At 36.1% G+C, this 20,069-nt stretch overlaps 1 protein-coding gene across 1 annotated transcript in view; it reads right to left on the reverse strand.

Moving 5' to 3' along the window:
- Window positions 1-20,069, reverse strand: part of Klhl32 (kelch like family member 32) — a 188,641-nt gene that overhangs the window by 133,278 nt on the left and 35,294 nt on the right. The window contains exons 2-3 of the mRNA XM_076859907.1: window positions 12,580-12,667; window positions 4,744-4,924 (exon numbers count right to left, since the gene is read on the reverse strand). Coding sequence (XP_076716022.1) covers window positions 4,744-4,924; window positions 12,580-12,602 — 204 coding nt within the window. The 5' untranslated portion in view covers window positions 12,603-12,667. The remainder of the gene's footprint in view (window positions 1-4,743; window positions 4,925-12,579; window positions 12,668-20,069) is intronic.

Consider the following 20,069-nt stretch of genomic DNA (forward strand, 5'->3'; position numbering starts at 1 on the left):
TTGCTTTTTAATATCATGGTTTGATGCCCTTCTCTCAAGTCTAAAAATTACACAGGCAGAAGTACACTCTGGCTCTAACAGAAAAAGAAGCTCAAATATTTAACTTTCCAAATGTCATATTTGAATCACTTTACCAACACATATATGAAGCTACATTAGATAGCCAAGACATCTGCTTCCTTGGCCAGAAAGTGCAGGCGTTCGTGGGGATTTAAGCTGGAGACAGCAAATATAAAACAACAGCCTTCAGAACCTAGAGGGTAGCCTGTAGCCCAGGGCTGCCCATGTTGGAGCCCTGAAATTTACATGCTGCCTTCAAGGGTCAATGGGGCTTCCAAAGATAAGGGATAAAAGACTGCCTCAGCCTCACCTCTTACACACTTTCTAGATCACAAGGCCCCTAACTCTCCTGTTATATCTGATTCAATTCACTTGTGTTCAACTGTACTTTTATGGGCTTCACTAGTCCTTGGCTAGTCACAGTCCCGCTCAGAAATGTTACTGGCAAAGTGACCACAATCCATAGTACATAATATTTAATTCTTTGAAGGAGATAAAGGAAGTACCTTACATATGACTTTAGGGAAATAGTAGAGGATGGTTAAGATCAGGCATTGTGCACGCCACTACCCTTGTTGTTGGCTGTGATAAACCTTAGAAGATAGAGTAGACTTGAGAAGCCAATAGGAAGTTACAGGTGCAAAGCTGAGAGTGCAAAGATACAGAGGTATCTGGAGAATGGTGTTGCCACCACATTGAATGAGCAGAAGGCAACAAAGGGTCAGATGAATGATACCTAAAGGTCTGGAAGGTCATCCCAGGGGTCTGGCAGCAGACAGTCAGGTGGTCAGGAGTACCTAAGCAGGAGGTGGAAGTAATTCACACAGTCCTGAACCAGGATTTGGAAAGGAACAGTCAGAGGAGAAGAAAAGATAAGTGGTTACAGGAATGTTCGAAGAAGAGAGAAGGGATGTCAGATTAAAAAGTGAAAAGATAGGAAAAGGTGGAATCAAAGGTTATTCTGGCAAGTCAAAAGGTGAGTGAAGCTGTGACCAGCTGAGCATAAAGATGAATTGAACTTTCTTCCCACTAACATCCAAGCATGGCACAGCCAAGAGTCACAGGTTAGCCAAAGGAGAGAAACAGTTCATGTTTATTCAAATTCAGCTGTGCATTAGTCACTGAGCTGAGTGATTTATTTACCTTATTTGTTCCCATTTAAATCTCTATATAACCCATCTGAGAGCTCTGTTTGATGGTCATCAATTTAGATCAATTTAAAAAACAAAAGGTGCACAGCAATAAAAAGACCTTCCTGTATTCATAGCATAGATGGTGAAGAGGATGAATTACTCAGAAAACGTTGTTAATGGAAAACCTGCTATTTGCCAAGCATGGTGGGAAACAATGGCGAACAGACAGATACAGGTAGAGTCGTGATTCAAACTCAGACTTGACTTCTAAGTCCATTCCTTTCTTCTTCTACCACTGCTCTGCTCTCTCAGAAAAGAAGTTCCTGCTGATTCAGTTACAGCATTTGACTAATGCCATGCTGTGCCCACACAATTGAAATTGTCGATAATCTTAATTCTTGAAGTCATTATTTTTTTACTCAAGAATGTGATTTTAAACCTTTAAAATGTTGATGATCACAGGAAGTCACAGTACTTTGTGCTGAACTGCTCATTCATAATTCATATTTTAAGCAAGCAAAACTGATGTTAACTCTCAGACCAATATAAGAAAATGGTTTACATCAAAGTTTGAGCCTTCTCCCTCTGAGAGTCCCAGCTTCTTGAACAGAACAAGAAGTACTTAAGCTTTAAAATAATTTTCTAGATATCAGAGTATGAAGTACAAAAATGTAAATTGTATCAAAGTACTTAATTAACTTCAAAGGTTTACACTAGAAGGAAAACTCCAAGAGTCATCTGTATATTTTAAATACTCAAGATATTAAGAATTGAAATATACATGGAACTCTATGATAATTAGAAAACATTTCTTCATTCACTTAATAAATATTTATTGATCACTTACAAAGTGATTTACAAAGACAACTTTATCATTGTTATGAGATACTCAGAAATTACTACAACAGGATATTGTTTCTAGGTTTTATATGGGTACAGCACAAGACACAAGGAAACAAATATAATTTGAGTCCAGGGCATGTGGCTGTTGGAAAACAGTTCTCCAAAGGTCTCTAGCATTTCTGCATATATTGTGAATAGACGAATGAATATCCTTTGTTTTGAATTCTATTTTCAAGTATGTTTCTATAGCCAACAACCTTAGAAGACAGAGGGTTATAAAAGTCCAGAACATAGGGGCGGTTTGCTCAAAATTCTTGATGTAGTATCTCTGCAGAGTGAAATGTGGGAATGCTTATTGTCCAGTTTGATGATGAAGTCTCACTCCAGAGCAAAGGGTCGACATATTACTACTCATCATAAAAGATTGCTATTCCGGGGCTGGGGTTGTGGCTCAGGGGTAGAGTGCTTGCCTACCAAGTGTGAGGCACTGGGTTCAATCCTCAGCACCACATAAAATAAAGACATTGTATCCTTCTATAACTAAAATATTTTTTTTTTAAAAAAAAGATTGCTATTCCCTGAGCTCAATTGATCCTCTCCTATACCACAATCTATTCAGTATATCAACACAACCTGGCTCTTTTTAATTGGTACTTTTTAGCTATACATGATAATAGGATCCATTTTGACATAATTATAAAAACAGGGAATATAATTTGTTTTAATTCAGTCCCCCAGTACTTCCCCTTCCCTTTCCTTCCTCCTACTCCCGATTCCCTTCCCTCTATTCTACTGACCTATTATTTATTTATAGTGTTTTTCTAGTTACTGTCTTACACATGTACATGATTGTGAGATTCACTGTGGTATATTTATATATGTACATAGGAATAGACAGTGGAATGAATCTGACATAATTTTCCTAAGTACATGTATGAATTCGCCACAGTGAATCCCACCATTGTGTATATCCATAAGAAGGGGGTCTAAATATAAAATGGATTTTGCTGTCATATATAACTAAGAAGAATAAAAAATAAAATTAAATAATTTAATTAAAAATAAAAAATTAAATTAAAAACCCAACAGGCAGAGATCTAAGTGGACAGAAGTTAAGCACCAAGAAGACTATATTATAGTCTAAGAGATGACAAAACTCATATTACATAACATGCACACAATTCAAAATATTTTATTGTTTCAAAAACCCTCTGAATAATAAAACCTCTCTGGAAGATTAATACCTGACAATGTGAGAGGATATACGTGTATCACTATATTAACTGAACTAAAAGGTCACTTCACAGATAAAGTACTCGGCTTCATTTTGGAGTTTTGAATCAAATCCCTATTTTTTTTTTATTCTAGAAACAGAAATTTCAATTAATTACCTCTTTTCCTTAACATTACTCAGTTTTGTCACCTTTAAAAGGATTTCTTTTATCATTTGGAATTTTTGAAAATTCTCTTAACACTACTAGTTGCAATGGCGTGCAGTTGATGTTGTCTCTAAACATGAAACACAAAATCATTATGGGAAATATCCAAATTAACCAAAGGATTTCCATGAGTCTGGGTTGGTTTTTATATCACTTAGAGACTTTGGTGAAGGACTTTAAAAAACAAATCACAATTAAATCTGTATTCCCATGCATATAGACTTATTATGTTTCAAAAATATTGGTCACTAATTAACAAAGTAACATTAAAAATAAATTTTTATAAGAACCTAAAAATTAATATTTAAGAATTAATACTTCAAAAAAAAAACTAGTACCTAGCTAATAATTTTCCAGGTTGTCCTTTTTATAATCAAATAAGAGAGAGAATAGCATAAGAATTAAACATGACTTTCAGTTTCATATCTGCCAATTAGGAACTGTGTGACTTGTTATTTACTTTCTGATTTATTACAAATTATTTAACCTTTGAGATCCAGTTTCCTTACACATAAAATGGTGATTTTAATAGTACTCATCTGCATTTGAACGATGGGTTTTATGAGGATTAAATGAGATATGCATATAAAGTCCTTGTCTGCCAAAAGCACAGGAAATGCTAAATGAATGGCACTTAATCAGCTATAAACATACTATACACTTTCTTCTCCCCAAAAAGATCATCAGAGCCCCACATATCATTAGTAGCTGGAAATCGAACTCCCGAGTTCTACTAAACAAAACAATGTATCTTACTCAGTCACATGTGTCAACATTAAGGTTTATGAGACCAATTGCAATTCTGTGCCAGGAGCGAATAATTAGAAAACATCGGCAACATGTATAGAACATGCATAAAAATGTACAAAAATCAGAAACACTACATATATTTAGGAACTTTTTTTAAAAGAAGTTGTTTTACAGATTGTTCTTGTCCTCAATCTAGGAACATCCCTCCACTGGCCCACACCCTCATATGGAGAACTACAATACCACATTTTCTAATGAGGGTAAAGTACCAGATACCCCTTGGCTCAGATGTGAAAGACAATGTCTGTCCTCCATAGGGACAAACAGCCATGTATCCAGATATGGATGTATCTCAATGGGCCCCCAGATCTCATTTTTCCCAGGGAAAAAACATACGTCACCAATATTTGCAATTCTGGAGACACATTCGAGTTGGTTCATGCTTGAGTGACAGATCAGGAAACACTGTCATTCTTGGTTTACTGATATCCTAAGTCAAACAAACTACCTTAACTTACCCGAAAGTAGTCACTGCATGCTGCTAGGACTGCCTTGTGAGCATGGAATTTCTGTTCCTCAGCAATCAAGGTGACATCGCAGAGGATGCCGTCACTTCTCTGCTGATTCAGCGCTGCCAGGACGCTGTCATTGTGAGATTCTGAGTGGCAGAGCCTCTGGCCTGTCAGCATTTCTTGAATACTACAAAGGAGAACAATCAAGTCAACTTTTTTCCTCTCAACAGCCCTGCTTCCTGGATGCTATCCCATCTTTCCACCCTGATGGAAGGAACTTGGATTCCAGTGCACTGAATTTGGCCTTCACGTTCATACATTTTTTTATTTTTTATTTATTTATTTTTTTCATACATTTTTTAAAATCTCCTCTGTGCTATGTTCTTTTTAAAAAATATTTTTTAGTTGTAGATGAACACAATACCTTTATTTTACTTATATTTATTTTCATATGGTGCTGATGACCAAACCCAGTGCCTCACACATGCTAGGCAAGTGCTCTACCACTGAGCCACATCCCAGCCCTGTGCTATGTCCTTGTTTTCTTTTCTCTGATTCTTTCCTTTGTCCCATCTTTTTATCTCCTACTAGTGCCCCTCTTTCTAAGTTTGTGTTCATGTGTGTCCATCCATCTGTGTCTTCCTATTAGTCCATTTCCTGGACCTGTGAGCCTAATTCTAGGTTCTGATCCCCTCAGCATGTACACCTCTGAGTACAAAATTTGCTCTTGATGTGTTTGTGTGTGTGTGTGACTCTTTCCAGTCTGTGATTCCTGCTCTAACTGATTCTTTCTCCAGCTTTGTAACTTAAGATGTCCCCCCTCAAGACATAATACTTCATTAATAAATGCAGGAAAAGTGAGCAAATGCTGATTAGGGATAAAAAGAGCTACAGGTTATGAAACTCTGTTTCTGGACAGCAAACTCTACTTAAAGCTGAGTAAAGACAGCAAAAGGATGGATGAGCATTGCCTCTCCTGTGCTGATAATTCCTGCATCCAGTCCCTCCTTCTCAGTGTGCAAGGGCTGCTCAGGAAAAGCACAGAGTGGCCACCAGCCTTGCCTTCATGGCTGGTTTATTGACAGGGTTCTGCCCAGCAGGTGCACCGGTTGCCTGGTACATTACATGAAGCACAAATCACCACCTTAAAACTAACTAAATGCTTCCCATGAGATTCCAGAGTGCAGTCAGTAAGCTCTATTGGACATTTTCAACTGGGAAGCCTCAGAAATGTCAGAACTGTGGAAAGAGAATAACTTGACAGAAGGTGATGATACAGGAAGCTCTCGTGGGAAGGTGGGTGGATTGTTTTTAGTTGAAATGTGCCAGTGAGTTTTGAAATGGTGGCTGTCACTGAACAATCATCTAGTGGCTCTAGCTCTAAGAACACTTAAAATCAGTAATTGAAAACCATGTTCAGAAGCATAAATAATTTTTATAAGTTCCTATGTAAAGCCTAGAATGGAGATTAATCGGCATCATTCAGTTAAAGAAATGAGGAAACAGAATGGTAACAGAAAAATTATAACAGCTAAGTACATCTTTAGAAAGTCTTTGAAAAATCTTTCCTAAAAGGATGACACTTTTATGTATTTAACAAACACAATGCTTATACTACATTCAGCGAACTCTTCTTAGAGATTTATAACTATTAATTCATTCAACTTTCATAATAGCCCTAGGATGCAGGTAGTATTGTTAGCTCTATTTCACAGATAAAAAAACCAAAAGTTCAAGAGCAGGCATTGTTTTTTAAATTTTTAAGTTTTTTTAGTTGTAGATGGACACAATACTTTTTATATTTTTCATGTGGTGCTGAGGATCAAACCCAGTGCCTCACGCGTGCCAGGCAAGCACTCCACCACTGAGCCACAACCCCAGCCCAAGAGCAGACATTTTGAAAACATAACACTGAGAGTTATTCCTTCTTTTGCTTAAAAAAATAATCTGTAAATATGAGCTCCAAAATGTATGCCTGAGGGGGACAAAGGGTACAAAAGTCCCAAATAATTTTATATTTATATTATGTATAATAATCAGAAAATCAGCCCTTTAGAATAATATACATGAATATAATAACATGAGATCACAGATGTTTGAAATCATGCTTCAAAAACATTAATTTTTATACTGTGATTTAAAGTTTTGAGGTAGAATGTAGATTTTTATTGTAGTCTTAGAAAATGTATTTAAAACTTTCATGAATTCTTCCCCCTTTCTATCATCTTAAATACTAAATAAATGGATTTTTAAAAATTTAACTTGCCATGGAACAGAATATATTAAAACAATTTCCTTAAAATGTTTCCTTACTCATTTTCCAAATATAGTGCCACAATGCATGTTCTTATTATTAAGCCTAAATCAATATTTGTATTTCATATAGAGAGTAAATAAATTTTGCCAGGAAAAGAGCAGCTGTAAAATGAAATTTGGCAAAGGAGAAAGGTCTCCACTTTGAAACAATAGTGATGCTGCACGATTTCACAGGATCATTCAGCTTGGCTTGAAATATTCAAGCTTAAAGAAAATAACAAGCTAAATATTTAAGACAACACTTGGCACAAGATCCCAAATATTTTGGAACCAATATGTTAGAAATCTTTAAAAGCAGAAACAAATACTCCAACATTTGGCAAGAAATAAAGGCCCACTAATCAACAAGTCAGTATTGTATTCTGAAAGTAACTTCCCACTCAATTCTCAGATATAAATCTGCAAAAGACTTCAACCCTCCAGTGTAAAGGAACATGTGGCCAATGAACACTGCTGGAAGGTGACAAGCCCACTTTACCAAGTAATAATTATAAGCCAGGGAGGAGAGGAATCAAAGTCTGCCATGTACCATGTTTAATTAACTGATGAGCAGATACTTACTTGCAATTAGCTCTCTGTCAGCATCTATAACACACCAAATTAGCAACCTACACCCTTCAATTTAGAGGAATTTCCTTTTACTACCTGGGAAACAAAAGAAAAAAAAAACATATCCTAAAACTTCCTAATTCCTGGAAAAATACATAAAGAAGCAACTATATTTCTCAAGGGAATACAGATTTGAGTGTCAAAGGAGAACAATCAAGTTCTGAGAAAAATGTTCCATGAAAGAATTGTTGCCACCTCAAAATTCACAGGTAGTGCTGTGGCCTACCTCACCCAATGCAACTCAGTGTCCTTTTCTATGGCTTGCCTTACCCAGTGCAACTCAATGTCCTTTTCTATGGCCTGCTTTACCCAATGCAACTCCAATGTCCTTTTCTACAAGAACCCGATGAATTGCACCGTTTCACATCAGAGCCACTAATCACACATAGCTCCATAGGTGGCTCGCAAATTAAAATGTGATGCTAGTGTAAGATCTATACAGGATGTCACAGATGGTATGAAAAAAGAATGAAAAATATCTCATTAATGTTTTAATATTGATTACATGTTTAAATTATTATAGTTTAGGTATATTTGGTTTATATAAAATATATTAATTAACATTAATTTGACCTGTTTCTTTTTACCATTTTTTTTCTAATGTGACTACTTCAAATTATATATGCTTCCTATTATGGTTCTATTGGGAAGTTCCTAGAAAGCTATGTTCCTTTATCTCTTTTCACCTGAAGCCTACTAGGACTTCCGGTGACCCCCAATCAGGCTCCTGAGCCAAGCATGGGCCTGGTACAACAGTGAGAAGCCTAGACTCCCTGAGCTGCACATTGCTTTTTAGTAACATCAGGGAGCAACCACTTGATTTACTGTATGTCAGCATCAGTAATGGGGAGATTAATAAGTGAGGTCTTGGGGAATAGTAGTATTCATGACTTTAAGCCTGTAACCTTCATTCTTAGATGGATGGCAAAAACTGATAAATTGAATGCAGAGCACGAAATTCATAACAGTATACACCCTACTCACAGCAAGTCACTGTATTAGTGCAAGTCACTACCTCCATTCAGAAAGGGAATATTTTTCATCACAGAAATCCCACAGGGTCTCATTTTCATAGAATAAAATTTGACTGAGTTCAATCACTTTTTATGTTATAAATTCCAAAATGGCTATGTGGTTTTAAACATCTGCAGTTCAAATTTGAAAATTCAACTGAATTTCTATATCAGTGTTTGCCTACTACTTCTATATACAAGAACATGCAAGTAGTCTTCAAGTAAGGGTCCCAATAAGATGTTATACTCTTACATGTCAAAAACAGCCAAGTAGTATAAACAGCCTTAATCCTTTCTTTTTCCTTACATTAATACAAAAATAATTCTACTTATTTATCTGAAAAGGCTGCTAAAAGTAATGGAACTTAATCTTATTTTTTATAAAATACTTTATAAATTTTTACAATTCTACAGTTGATAGCAATGGCCTTATAATAGCAAAAAGAGATCATGGAGAATGATTAAGAAATAATAAACAGAAAGGAACTTAATTGTAAATGAACAGTTTTGTGTCCTTCCTTGCCGCATTCATTCATCCTACAAATATTTATTCAGCCTGTTGGTAGCAGGGAAAAAACAGTGAGCAAACTCAGATGTGGCAGCAGTCCTCATGGAACATTCAGTTTAGTTAGGCAGTTACACATTAATCAAGTAATCTGGCCTTCCTAAAGTTCCTGGAGGTGCAAGCTTAAGGACATAATAAATTACCCTGGTAAAAGGATGAGAGGAAATTTTCCAGGCAAAAGAACAGCAAATGCTATGATGCTGTGGAATGGAGGAGAATGACCCTTACATAGTGTCTACAGATGGTTAATGGCTAGAACCCTGAGGAAAGGGGAGAGCCTGGTATAGGTGAGACCAAAGTAGCAGAGGCTGGAGCCCATTCATGCAGGGTGTCTTGGTCAGGTTATCCTAAGAGTCATGGGAAGTCACAGAAAAAGTCACTCAAGCTGCAGTATCAAGAGAGGAAAAGGAGACCAGGCTAGACAAGAGCAGCTCTAGACTGCAGCTATAGTTCAGACAAGTTATGCACTTGGACCATGGAATGGAGTATGGGAATAGAGTTCCAGATGAATGGGTTTGAAAGCTATTCTGAGAAAAATATAGAAGCATTGGTGATGGACTAAATATGGAGGTGGGAAGGAAGGAGGTCACCATGAAGATGCCTATATTTCTGTTTTATTCCCAGTTTAAAAGGATCTGAACTGCAGAGAAGAAGATGATAAATTTGGTTTGGGACATGTTAGGTTTGAGTTGTCTTTAAGACTCCCAAGAGCAGATGTCAAATATATAGTTTGATTCATGGATGGAGCTCAGAAAGAAGTCTTGGCTAGAGATATAATCTATGGCTTATGTGCACAGAGGGGTAGCAGAAGCACAGCTCTGTCTCAAGAACACATTTTGATAAGCAACAAGTCACCAAGAAAGATGGGATTTAAAGCAGATAAGCAATATTGGGCTTAGTTGTAGAAAAGGATTGCCCCTCGAATAGCAGGGAATAAACAGGTGGCCCACAAACACATACTAAACCTCTGGACATGTTTTTTCTTATTGTATCTAAAGATTTTCTGAACTGGTCCCCAGTGGACGATGTAGGTATGAAATACAGATAGTGTGGCTCATCTGAATAGGAGCTTTTTTCAGATAAATGTATGAAAATGTCAGGAATGCAAGAAATTAAGGATTTAGCAAGAGTTATAGAATATAAACTGTTTAAGAAGGGAAATGAGGAGAAGAAAGATTTGATTGTGGGTAAAAAAAAAAAAAAAATAGCAGGGCCTGTAGGTGAGACAGTGTAGTGATGTCACAGTGCAGTCCTAATGGGGGTAAATAAATCAGCAAGCCAGGAGAGGAGGTTCTGCAAGAGTAAAGTGGCTGGTGTAGCAATTTCAAAAATGAAGCAATTACAAATGACAAGGCCCAAGGTGTGACCATAGGAGTGGGTGGTTCAGTGGAAGGAGAAGAACATTTTTGGAGATATGCAGGTTGAAGGTCCAAGTACCATGCAGCTGAAGAGATCTTCCATGCTGACACTGAAGACCCTGAAAGGTTATAAAGGGAAGGCTGCAAGCCAGGTGCCAGGGTTCTCAGTGAATAAGGGAGATGACCTTGACTAAAGTGAGGAAGAGAATCGAGTAAGAGAGCTGAAGAGTACTACCTTCAAAACAGCATGTCTCTGTCATGGTCTTCTTGAACAACTCATCTAAGGATAAATGATTTAGAAACAAAGCTGAGAACAATCTCTCCATTCATCCTTGAAATATGTGGGATGTGATAAAATAAATAATGCTGCCACTTGAGAGGGCTACAAGAGAAGTGGTCCTCAGGGGAGGACAGGTTCAAGGAAGTCATGAGGTAAACAGAGCTTTTGGAATGGGGGACTTGATACAACTGAACATTTAATCATGTTGCAACAAACAGTTCTACCTGACATGATGGAAGAGTAAGAGATGAGAAGGGAGGGTTCTGGGTCAAAGCATAGCAGGAGAGAACATTATAGAGATGAGATGTACTGTAGATGACAGATGATGCTAGAATGGGCATTGGTTAATAAAAAACAGGAATGACAAAATCAGCATCATTTTGAGAATGCACACTGATCATGGTAATCAGAAATAAATGTATTGGCTGAGATGGTGGCAAATAGATACCACAGTCCCCATGTGCTATATTGGTGGTGACTAGATCCAGGTAGGGTTTCTCAACTGCAATACTACTGACATTCTGAGCTAGAATGGTTTTTGCTGTGGGGAGTTGTCATATACATTGTATGATGTTTAACAGGATTCTTGGCCTCTACCTACTAAATGCCAACCATACCCTCACTCCTTTAGATAACCCAAAATGTTGCCAGATGTTGCACAATATACCCTCATTCCCCATTGAGCAAAACTGACCAAGTGCAGCAGACTCATGTGGGAAGAGCAGAGGCATTACACTTGCTATAGCAATGCCAGCATTTCTGAACGCATTCTTGGAACTAGTCACCTTTAATAACTTCAAAGTCATGGAAAAAAGCTGGTATCATTATTTAATAGACATGTTCAATTCTTAATATTAAAAAATGTATTCTTAATGTTTATCACATGTCTTATTCATTGCTCTGAAGACCTTTTGACTATTTCCTTGAGGATGATAAAGATTTGCCTCCAATGAGAATATGCCAAGTGCACTCTCTTGGCTCCCACTGTTTCTGGAACATGCCAAGCTACTCCTTCCACTCCAGATCTCAGGTCAAAGAGCACTTCCTCAGAAAGGCTTTCCCTTATTGTATTTATCCTGTACTTTTCCTTCAGAGCATTTTTCACAACTATATTTGCATTGCTGATGGTGTGATTATTTAATGTCTATTTCTCCCATGGAATAGCCATTTCATGAGGGCAGGGACCTTATCTGTTTTATTCATAGCCGGGTCCTCTGAACCAAGTAGTGCTTGGCTCAATAAGTATCTATCTAAAAAGTGAATTATTAAAGGAAAATGTTATCAAGATTTTGAGTGTAAGCATTGCACTCCCCAAAGTGATTGCTTTAAATCATTTTAAAGCCATATTCATTGGGGATAATATTCATACATGTGCATAGTTTTCTGAATTGTTTGAAAAAATCATATACATTTGTGGTGGTGTACTTTTTGTTTGAGGGAAGTTATTATTGCAAATAAGAAAAAGAAAAAAAAAGAAAAAAAGTAATAGCATTCAAAGAACCACGAAAATTCTTCAGGTTATTGACCAACAACTAGTGTTTAGACCTGTGCCACCACACCAAAATCATAAAAGCTCTCACTGGTTGGTTTATTCCTTCAAATATGTGTTCAGCCTCTGCTCTGTACTTTGTCCTGGAATGTACAGTGTGACCATTTCAGGGCTCAATAGATGAAGCAAGGATGTCATCCTACAGTGTATACCTGAGGCAGCGTTCAGACGGCATTGTCTAGCTGGGTTCCTCAGGGTCTCAGTCTTAGAAGTTTGCAGAGGAATCAGCAAGCATTCCAGCTAGATAAAAAGATAAGAAAGAAGAGCATATTGAGCTAAATGCAAAAAAGCACATTCTGGGTGTCCTGATGCTAATGTATTAGAGTCCTGAGGAGACGGCAGGAGAGCTCCATTGTTGACATGTAACATTTTGATACCAGGCTCTTTTAACATGCAATGGTTCTAGATATTTTGAAATTTTTAAGCTTTTTCACATTATTCAAGGACAAGAAAGTCAAATATATTTGAGAGTCAATAATATTTAATTAAAGAATAAAATACAAAATAAAACATCAGATGGCCAAAGGGAAAAACTGATTTGATAAAAGAAATTTGATGATCTAAGTCACTGATACTAGTTGACTTGTCCTTCACAGAGATTTTACTTCCTTTCCAAACATGTTTAATGAAATTAAGTTAAAGTCAAGTACTTCTTGGCTAAGTGTTTACAGAAAGATGATTTTCTATTCAAGGAGCAGATTTCTGAAAACAAGATGAAAAAAAATGACATATAGAGGATGAAAATTAGCAGGAAATGAAGACTAGATTCTTACAGGATTAGCATAATTGAAATATGTAATAGGATGCAGTTGTCAGGCTTTAAATGGCTCCTTGGCTATATACACTTACTCACTTACTTCCTGCTCCCCACTCTTGTCTTGGTTTTAAATCATTGATGTATCTCTAAACAGAAAAATAATTATTTAAACAGTCTGGGACCTGGTCCATGACTACCCTTTACAATTCTCTCTAGAGGGTCTAGCTCCCGTTTTCTAATACATCCAAGTAGCAAAATTAATTGCAATCTGGATAAGTTAAATAGGCTTCCTTCTGTCTCAATTTTATTTTGAAAAGCGAAAACAGGGTGAAAATGCTTATGAAAGGAATATGCTGAACTGTGCCTATTTCTACTGATTTGTATAAAAAAAGAGCTACAATTTGCAATCTGACTAAAATACAGGATTTATTATATTGGACAGAAACCCTCAATTGGTATGATTGTATTTCATTGTTAGTGATTCAAACAGTTTTTATACAATTGTATCTTTTAATTCTTATTTTCTTTTTTAATTATGGAAAACAGGATATCTATACTTTCACTTATTTCTAATGCAAGTTTTGATAAACCTAAAAGTGAACATCATTTTTAAATGATTCATGATGGGTGAGCAGCACAGGTGGTCAGAATGATTCTAGGTACATTGTTTAATTAGCTGAGACACTTGCTTAGCAACCCACTGTTGCTACAGTTTCCTTTCAGAATCCAGGTTATAAACTCGAGGCTGTTATATCCTAACACAAACACTAACAGAAATGGACACTTGAGCTTTAAAATTGCAAAGAATATCTTTTATTACAGGGAGGTGAAAAAGCTTAATCTATCTGAAAGCCCAATGTTTTAAAAACTCTTGCAATAATCAGATGAATGGAGAATACATACGGATCCTAAAAGTTACGTAATTAACAATTAAAGGATAAATCTAACTTGATACTTTTCAAATATTTCAAACATGATCATTGAAAATTATAAAATAAACTGCCTTCTATAGACACTTACTTTTTGGAGACCAACTGATTAAATTATCTCTTCTCCAAAATTACCCACTGATAATCTGCTACATCCTGCAAAGCTTAGTGAAATGGATACCACTTTAAAAGTGAGTCAAAATGAGTTATGAAATCACCATTGAAAATTTTTTCTTACTTTTTATTATTTACTATTTTTATATACATTATTTACTATTTAATTTGATTAAAGTCATAAATTTAGTTGGATTAAAGTTAAAATTTATAGGCAAAAGCACTCTTTTTATGGAAACATCCCTGACTACTCTCAGTACAGTGTACATGCAATATGGCTGGTTGTCAGTGCCAGCCATTTAGACCTCTTCTCCCTCAGCTAGCTTCCTTGCACTTTTTAACATGCCTGGAATGTGGATTTCTTCCTAATTCAAGATGCTCAACTTTTACCATGAGCTCAGGGAAATACAAGACATCTCCTGTCTTTCCCCTCCCAAGAATCCACACTTGGATTCAGAGCTGGGCCAGCATGGTGGAGCATTGAAGAATATAGGGAAAGGCTCACGTTCCTCCAGGCACCCAGCTCCTAGGGCTTGCTTTGGCACCTTCAGAAACATTAACTACATTTATCACAAACCCTAAGGGGAGTGCTGGGTGGGATTGGCAGCATGGGGCGTAACTCTTTTCCTGTGAATTGAGAGTGACCACCTTAGTGGTCTCTTTCAACTAGTCCCCTACAACTTTGTAACCCACTGGCAAGACGAAGATTCTCTCCTTGACCCAACTCCAGTCAGGCTCTTTTAAGTTCCCACCCCCCAGCAAATAGTCCTTGCCCATAGTCATGTCTTCAAGAACTTTTACTCAACCACTGAATAAATAAAAATATCACTTTAATGAACACAGAATTTATACTCTGAATATTTAGTCTCTGAATAGTAAAGATGGCTATAAAAATAGTTAAGAAAATGTATATTACATATTTCAGTATCATTACATGAGCTTCTCAGTTCAGTTTAAGGAACTCAAGAAGGAAGGAGGGGATTTTTCTGTGGAGCATAACTACTTTAAAGGAACAGGCAGGGAAGGGTACCAGAATATGCCATTCTAAACTATGGGTCTTTCATTAATGGCCATTTGAGAGTTAGCTGCTACAGGAAAAACTCTAACAGGACACAAATTTTCCTTTTGTAAGGAGAATTTTTATTTACAAAGGACTGATGTATGATGGAGTCTCAGTAAATGTCAATGTGCACTTTTATTATTATATATACAAATATGAATTCTATTGAGATTTGCCCAGGTGACAGGTATGTGGGTTAATTTTTACTTATGTTTTATTTTTTGCCAAAGTAATTAACATGACAAGTACTAATCGTTTCATATCTTATTAATGATTTTTTAAAAGTACTACTTATTCCTGCTATCTGTAATTTATAGTAATTAAAGGGGATGATCACCAGTAATTAAACAAGTAGAAGTAAAATATAAGACATACAGAAGTAATACAATAGAAGAGTCCAGAGATATTTATTTATTTATTTATTTTTGGTCCCAGGGATTGAACCTGGGGCACTTAACCACTGAGTCGGGTTCCCAGTCCTTTTTATTTTAAGACAGGGCCTCACTTAAATTTCCAAGGCTGGCCTTGAACTTGCAATCCTCCTGCCTCAGCTTCCTGAGTTACTGGGATTACAGGCATGTGCCACCATGACCAGTGAGTTCAGAGACTTTTATATTTGTTATGAATTGTAGACATAGGTCATAACCATAAAAACATAGCCACATTAGATAATTTTCCAATGTACTCAATGACCTCTTGATTCCAATTCAATATCTAATTAATATGCCTTGAAAGGAAATATTGCATCAAAGCATAAAACATATTGGGATATGTGCAATGGTCCTAGTCATTATTTTATTTATGTATCACATGAGATTACAATTTATCTTTAACTCTGGGATTTCTGTTTATCACATGAAGTGATATATTTTTAATATCAGGACATTAGCATGTGGTACCTAAAAAGTAATAATAGATGTTCCTTTTGTCTGAACAGCAAATATCCAAGGGTCCCCCACTGGCATATTTTCCTGTACAGAATGTGCATTCCTGAATACTAACAAGGATGCTTTCCATTTCAGAGATTGAAAACACCCAAGTTATTCCTCCAAATAAAAATTAACAGGGCTTAACTGTCACAGTAAAAGTCCAATGTGTGATCAAAAGTTCAGTTTGCCACCTCAGTAGAAATTTAGGCCCAAAGAGTAAAATCATCCCATTCTTACTTCCAAAACCCTACAACTCTTTTAATTCAGAAAAGACTGATTATCTGGTCAGAAGTGGTGATGCACACCTGCAATCTCAGTGACTTGGGAGGCTGAGGAAGGAGAATATCCCTGGTATGAGGCCAGACTCAGCAACTAACTTAGTGAGGCCCTATCTCAAAATAAAAAATAAAAAAGGGTGGGGATGTAGCTCAGTGATAAAGCACCCCTGGGTTCAATCCTTACTATCAAAAAAAGACTTGATTATTCATAACATACTCCCTGAGATTATAACCTTGAAGCTTTCCTATTGAAGAATTGATATTAAAAATTTAACTCAAAAAATTTGAAAACAATGATTATTTCACCTAGTATCATTAATAAAATGTACTTTGATCTGTATTATAGTAAACAGTGCTTTATATGAATGAACTAGTTTAATTCTCAGAACTTGATATAGAAAAGAATATTTTTTTTTTACTTTGTTGGTAAAAAATCTGTAGGTAAGGAACTCAACAAAAGTTACAGAACTAAGAATTGGTACTGTCAAAGATCAAAACCGGGTCTGTTTGAACAGATACTTTTTAATTTCTGCTAGGGTTATATCCTGATAAACCCATTGTAAACCAAAAATATCTTGAAAATTCACTTAGGAAACTTAACCTACTCCACCATAGGTTAGTAACTACAGAGTAATGACTGCTCATCCTCTGGAGCCCAGGACTGACTGAGAGCTGCAACCTGGCATCATGAAAGTATATTATAGTATATCACTATCCTGGGAAAGTATAATAATTCAAAATATAGTTTCTACTAAGGGTACATCCCTTTCATGCCATAGTTAAATTTTTAAAAAATGTAAATTGAACATTCATTCATCTGCAATAGTCTGCATTCTGAATGATTCTGCTCTAATCCCAAATTGTATTAAAACCTTAAAACTACTACTTTCAAAGACATTAAAATAATAAAAATAAGTTATATGAAAATTACAGAAGAAATATAGTCAATGAATTCTTAACATTATAAGACATAAATATGTACATTTTGATATACTAAGTATTTCTTAAAATCCTATGAGAGAGGGAAAAGAATCAAGAGGGAAAAGATTAAATATCTTTTTGAAGATGGACTTCGCTAAAGGTTGATAGAACACACAACAAGTTTATGTTGTCCCAGCACAACAATACCAGAAAACTAAGTATCTATACTAAGAAAAGAAAAACACTTTGTAAAATTATACGACACACTGAATCACACAACAAAGTGCAAGTTTTGTCTACTATTCTACTTTACATTTTACATATTTGAAAGCACCTAGACTGGTGCTTAGTACACCATGTTACATAGTGAACATTAGCTTGATTCTCCTTTCCCATCACCTGGATGGAAATATTGAGGGCACACTTGTCAACAGTGTATTTAAGTTTAAAAGCTGAAAGAGAAGCTGAACAGGTTGGATGGCACAGTTAGCTCCAGGGAGAATCTGGTAAGATGAAGTTAACAAGGCTCAAAAAATGTTTCTGTATTTCATTTCTTTTTATTATCAAAATGAAGGAGAAGTAGCTTAACAGTCACATGAGATTTAAAAAACAAAACAACCCACAACCCTACAGTTCTTTAAAAAATCATTTGTATGATTATGCATAGTAGTCAAAAAAGTATAAGTCAGAATTCATTAATATTCTTAATATATAATGTACTTATATTTCAATAAGAATAAGATGAACAACTCCATAGAAAATAGTGGTCAAAGAGCACAGACAGATAAATCATCAAAGTGGAAATACAAAGAAACAATCAATATTTTTTCAACCTGTTTAGTAATAAAAATTGCAAATAAATAAAAAAGGTGCCAGTTCTTTCCAATGGAGCAAGGAAAAGGAAGCTCTCACACATGCCCACAGGTATTTAAATTGGTAGAGGGCACTTGTAACTATGGACCAGAGGCTTTAAAATGTGCAAACCCTTAACCCAGACATTCTATATCTAAAATACACCCTATAAAAATAATCAGATAAGCATGCATAGATATAGCTATAGGAGGTTTTAGTGAAGTGTTGTTTATTCAAGCAAAAATTAGAAGTTATATATGAGGGGATGAGTTAAATAATGTATATCCTTCAGAGAAAAAACAAGTAACTTAACAGCAAAATGAGAAGGCAGATAAATTCTTTAAAAAATATTTACATATTTTAAGAGAAAACATCAGAGTAATAAAATTATATTGTATTATGTAAAATAACTTCCATAAGAATACATGATTTTCATCTTGTGAAAAATACATTTATGTGTGTGTGTGTGTGTGTGTGTGTGTGTGTGTGTGTATTTGTACCAGAGATTAAACCCAGAGGCACTTAACCACTGAGCCACAAACCCAGCCCATTTGATATATATATAGGGTCTTGGTAAGTTGCTTAGGGCTTTGCTAAGTTACTGAGGCTGGCCTTGAACTTGTGATTCTCCTGCTCAGCCTCCCAAATCACTGGGATTACAGGTGTGCGCCTCTGTGCCAAGCATGAAAATACGTTTTAATTTTGAATATCTGTATTTTTCAGTGTTTCTACAATAAACATATGCTTTGTACATAATTTAGAAGGATAAAAAAGAAAAGGAGACTTTGTTCTACATCCTAAATCTAGCACTTACCAGTGATACAAAACTGACACAACAATCAATTATACCCCTCAGGGTCAGTTGGAGGATAAAACTAAGAGTAAAAACACTTTGAAACTGAAAACTGCTTCATAAACATTAGTTGTTATTACTGGCTGACAAAACATTCAGTAAGACAATCCTATAAAGAGGCTGGGAGGGGGGGAAACTGATAGACTCTCAGGGGACATTAAGAGAAGTGTGAGGAAAATGTGAGTCCCCTACCTGCCCAGGTCATATTTTAAATAAAAAAAAAAAAAAAAAATATATATATATATATATATATATATATATATATATATATATACACAGATATATACATACGTGTGTGTATAATGTGTGTGTGTCTAGATACACATACACACACACACACACACACACACACACACATTTTTTTTCCTGAGGTTTGTTGAATCCATGGATGTAGAACCCTCAGATATAAAAGACCAACTACAGTTTGTTGAAAGACACACAAGAGGTGATGAAACCAAGCTTCAGTCATAGCAGAGCTGCCTCCAGAGTCCACACTCTGGTCCACAGCTAACAGGAAGAAGGGATCATATTCCAGGATTCAGTTACACCCTAAAGTGCTGAAGAGATCTACCAACAGTTTCAGGAACCACCTGGTACCATTCCTGGAGAATGAAGGCAACAGTGACTCAATACAAAGGACGTTTTCAATAATCTAAAGTGCTCAAAGGCTATGTAAGTTAATATTTCCATCACTGGAAGTAAAAGATGGAGCAATGGCACACTCAGGGTTGTTCCAAAGAAAACTCAAAGGCCCCTAGGTCTGTCTGATTTGCAGAATCTAACACCAGAGGATCAGGACCTATAGCCACCACTTTCTGGTATCTCCCAAAGAGGCCCCTGTTACGGGCTGAACTGTATCCCTCCCAAATTCATATGTTGAGTTCTTAACCTCCAATGTCTCAGATTTTGTTTGCAGATAGTGCCTTTAAAGAGGTAATTAAGCTAAAAA

The sequence above is a fragment of the Callospermophilus lateralis genome, chromosome 6 (genome assembly GCF_048772815.1).
Source record: "Callospermophilus lateralis isolate mCalLat2 chromosome 6, mCalLat2.hap1, whole genome shotgun sequence".
NCBI lineage: Eukaryota > Metazoa > Chordata > Mammalia > Rodentia > Sciuridae > Callospermophilus > Callospermophilus lateralis.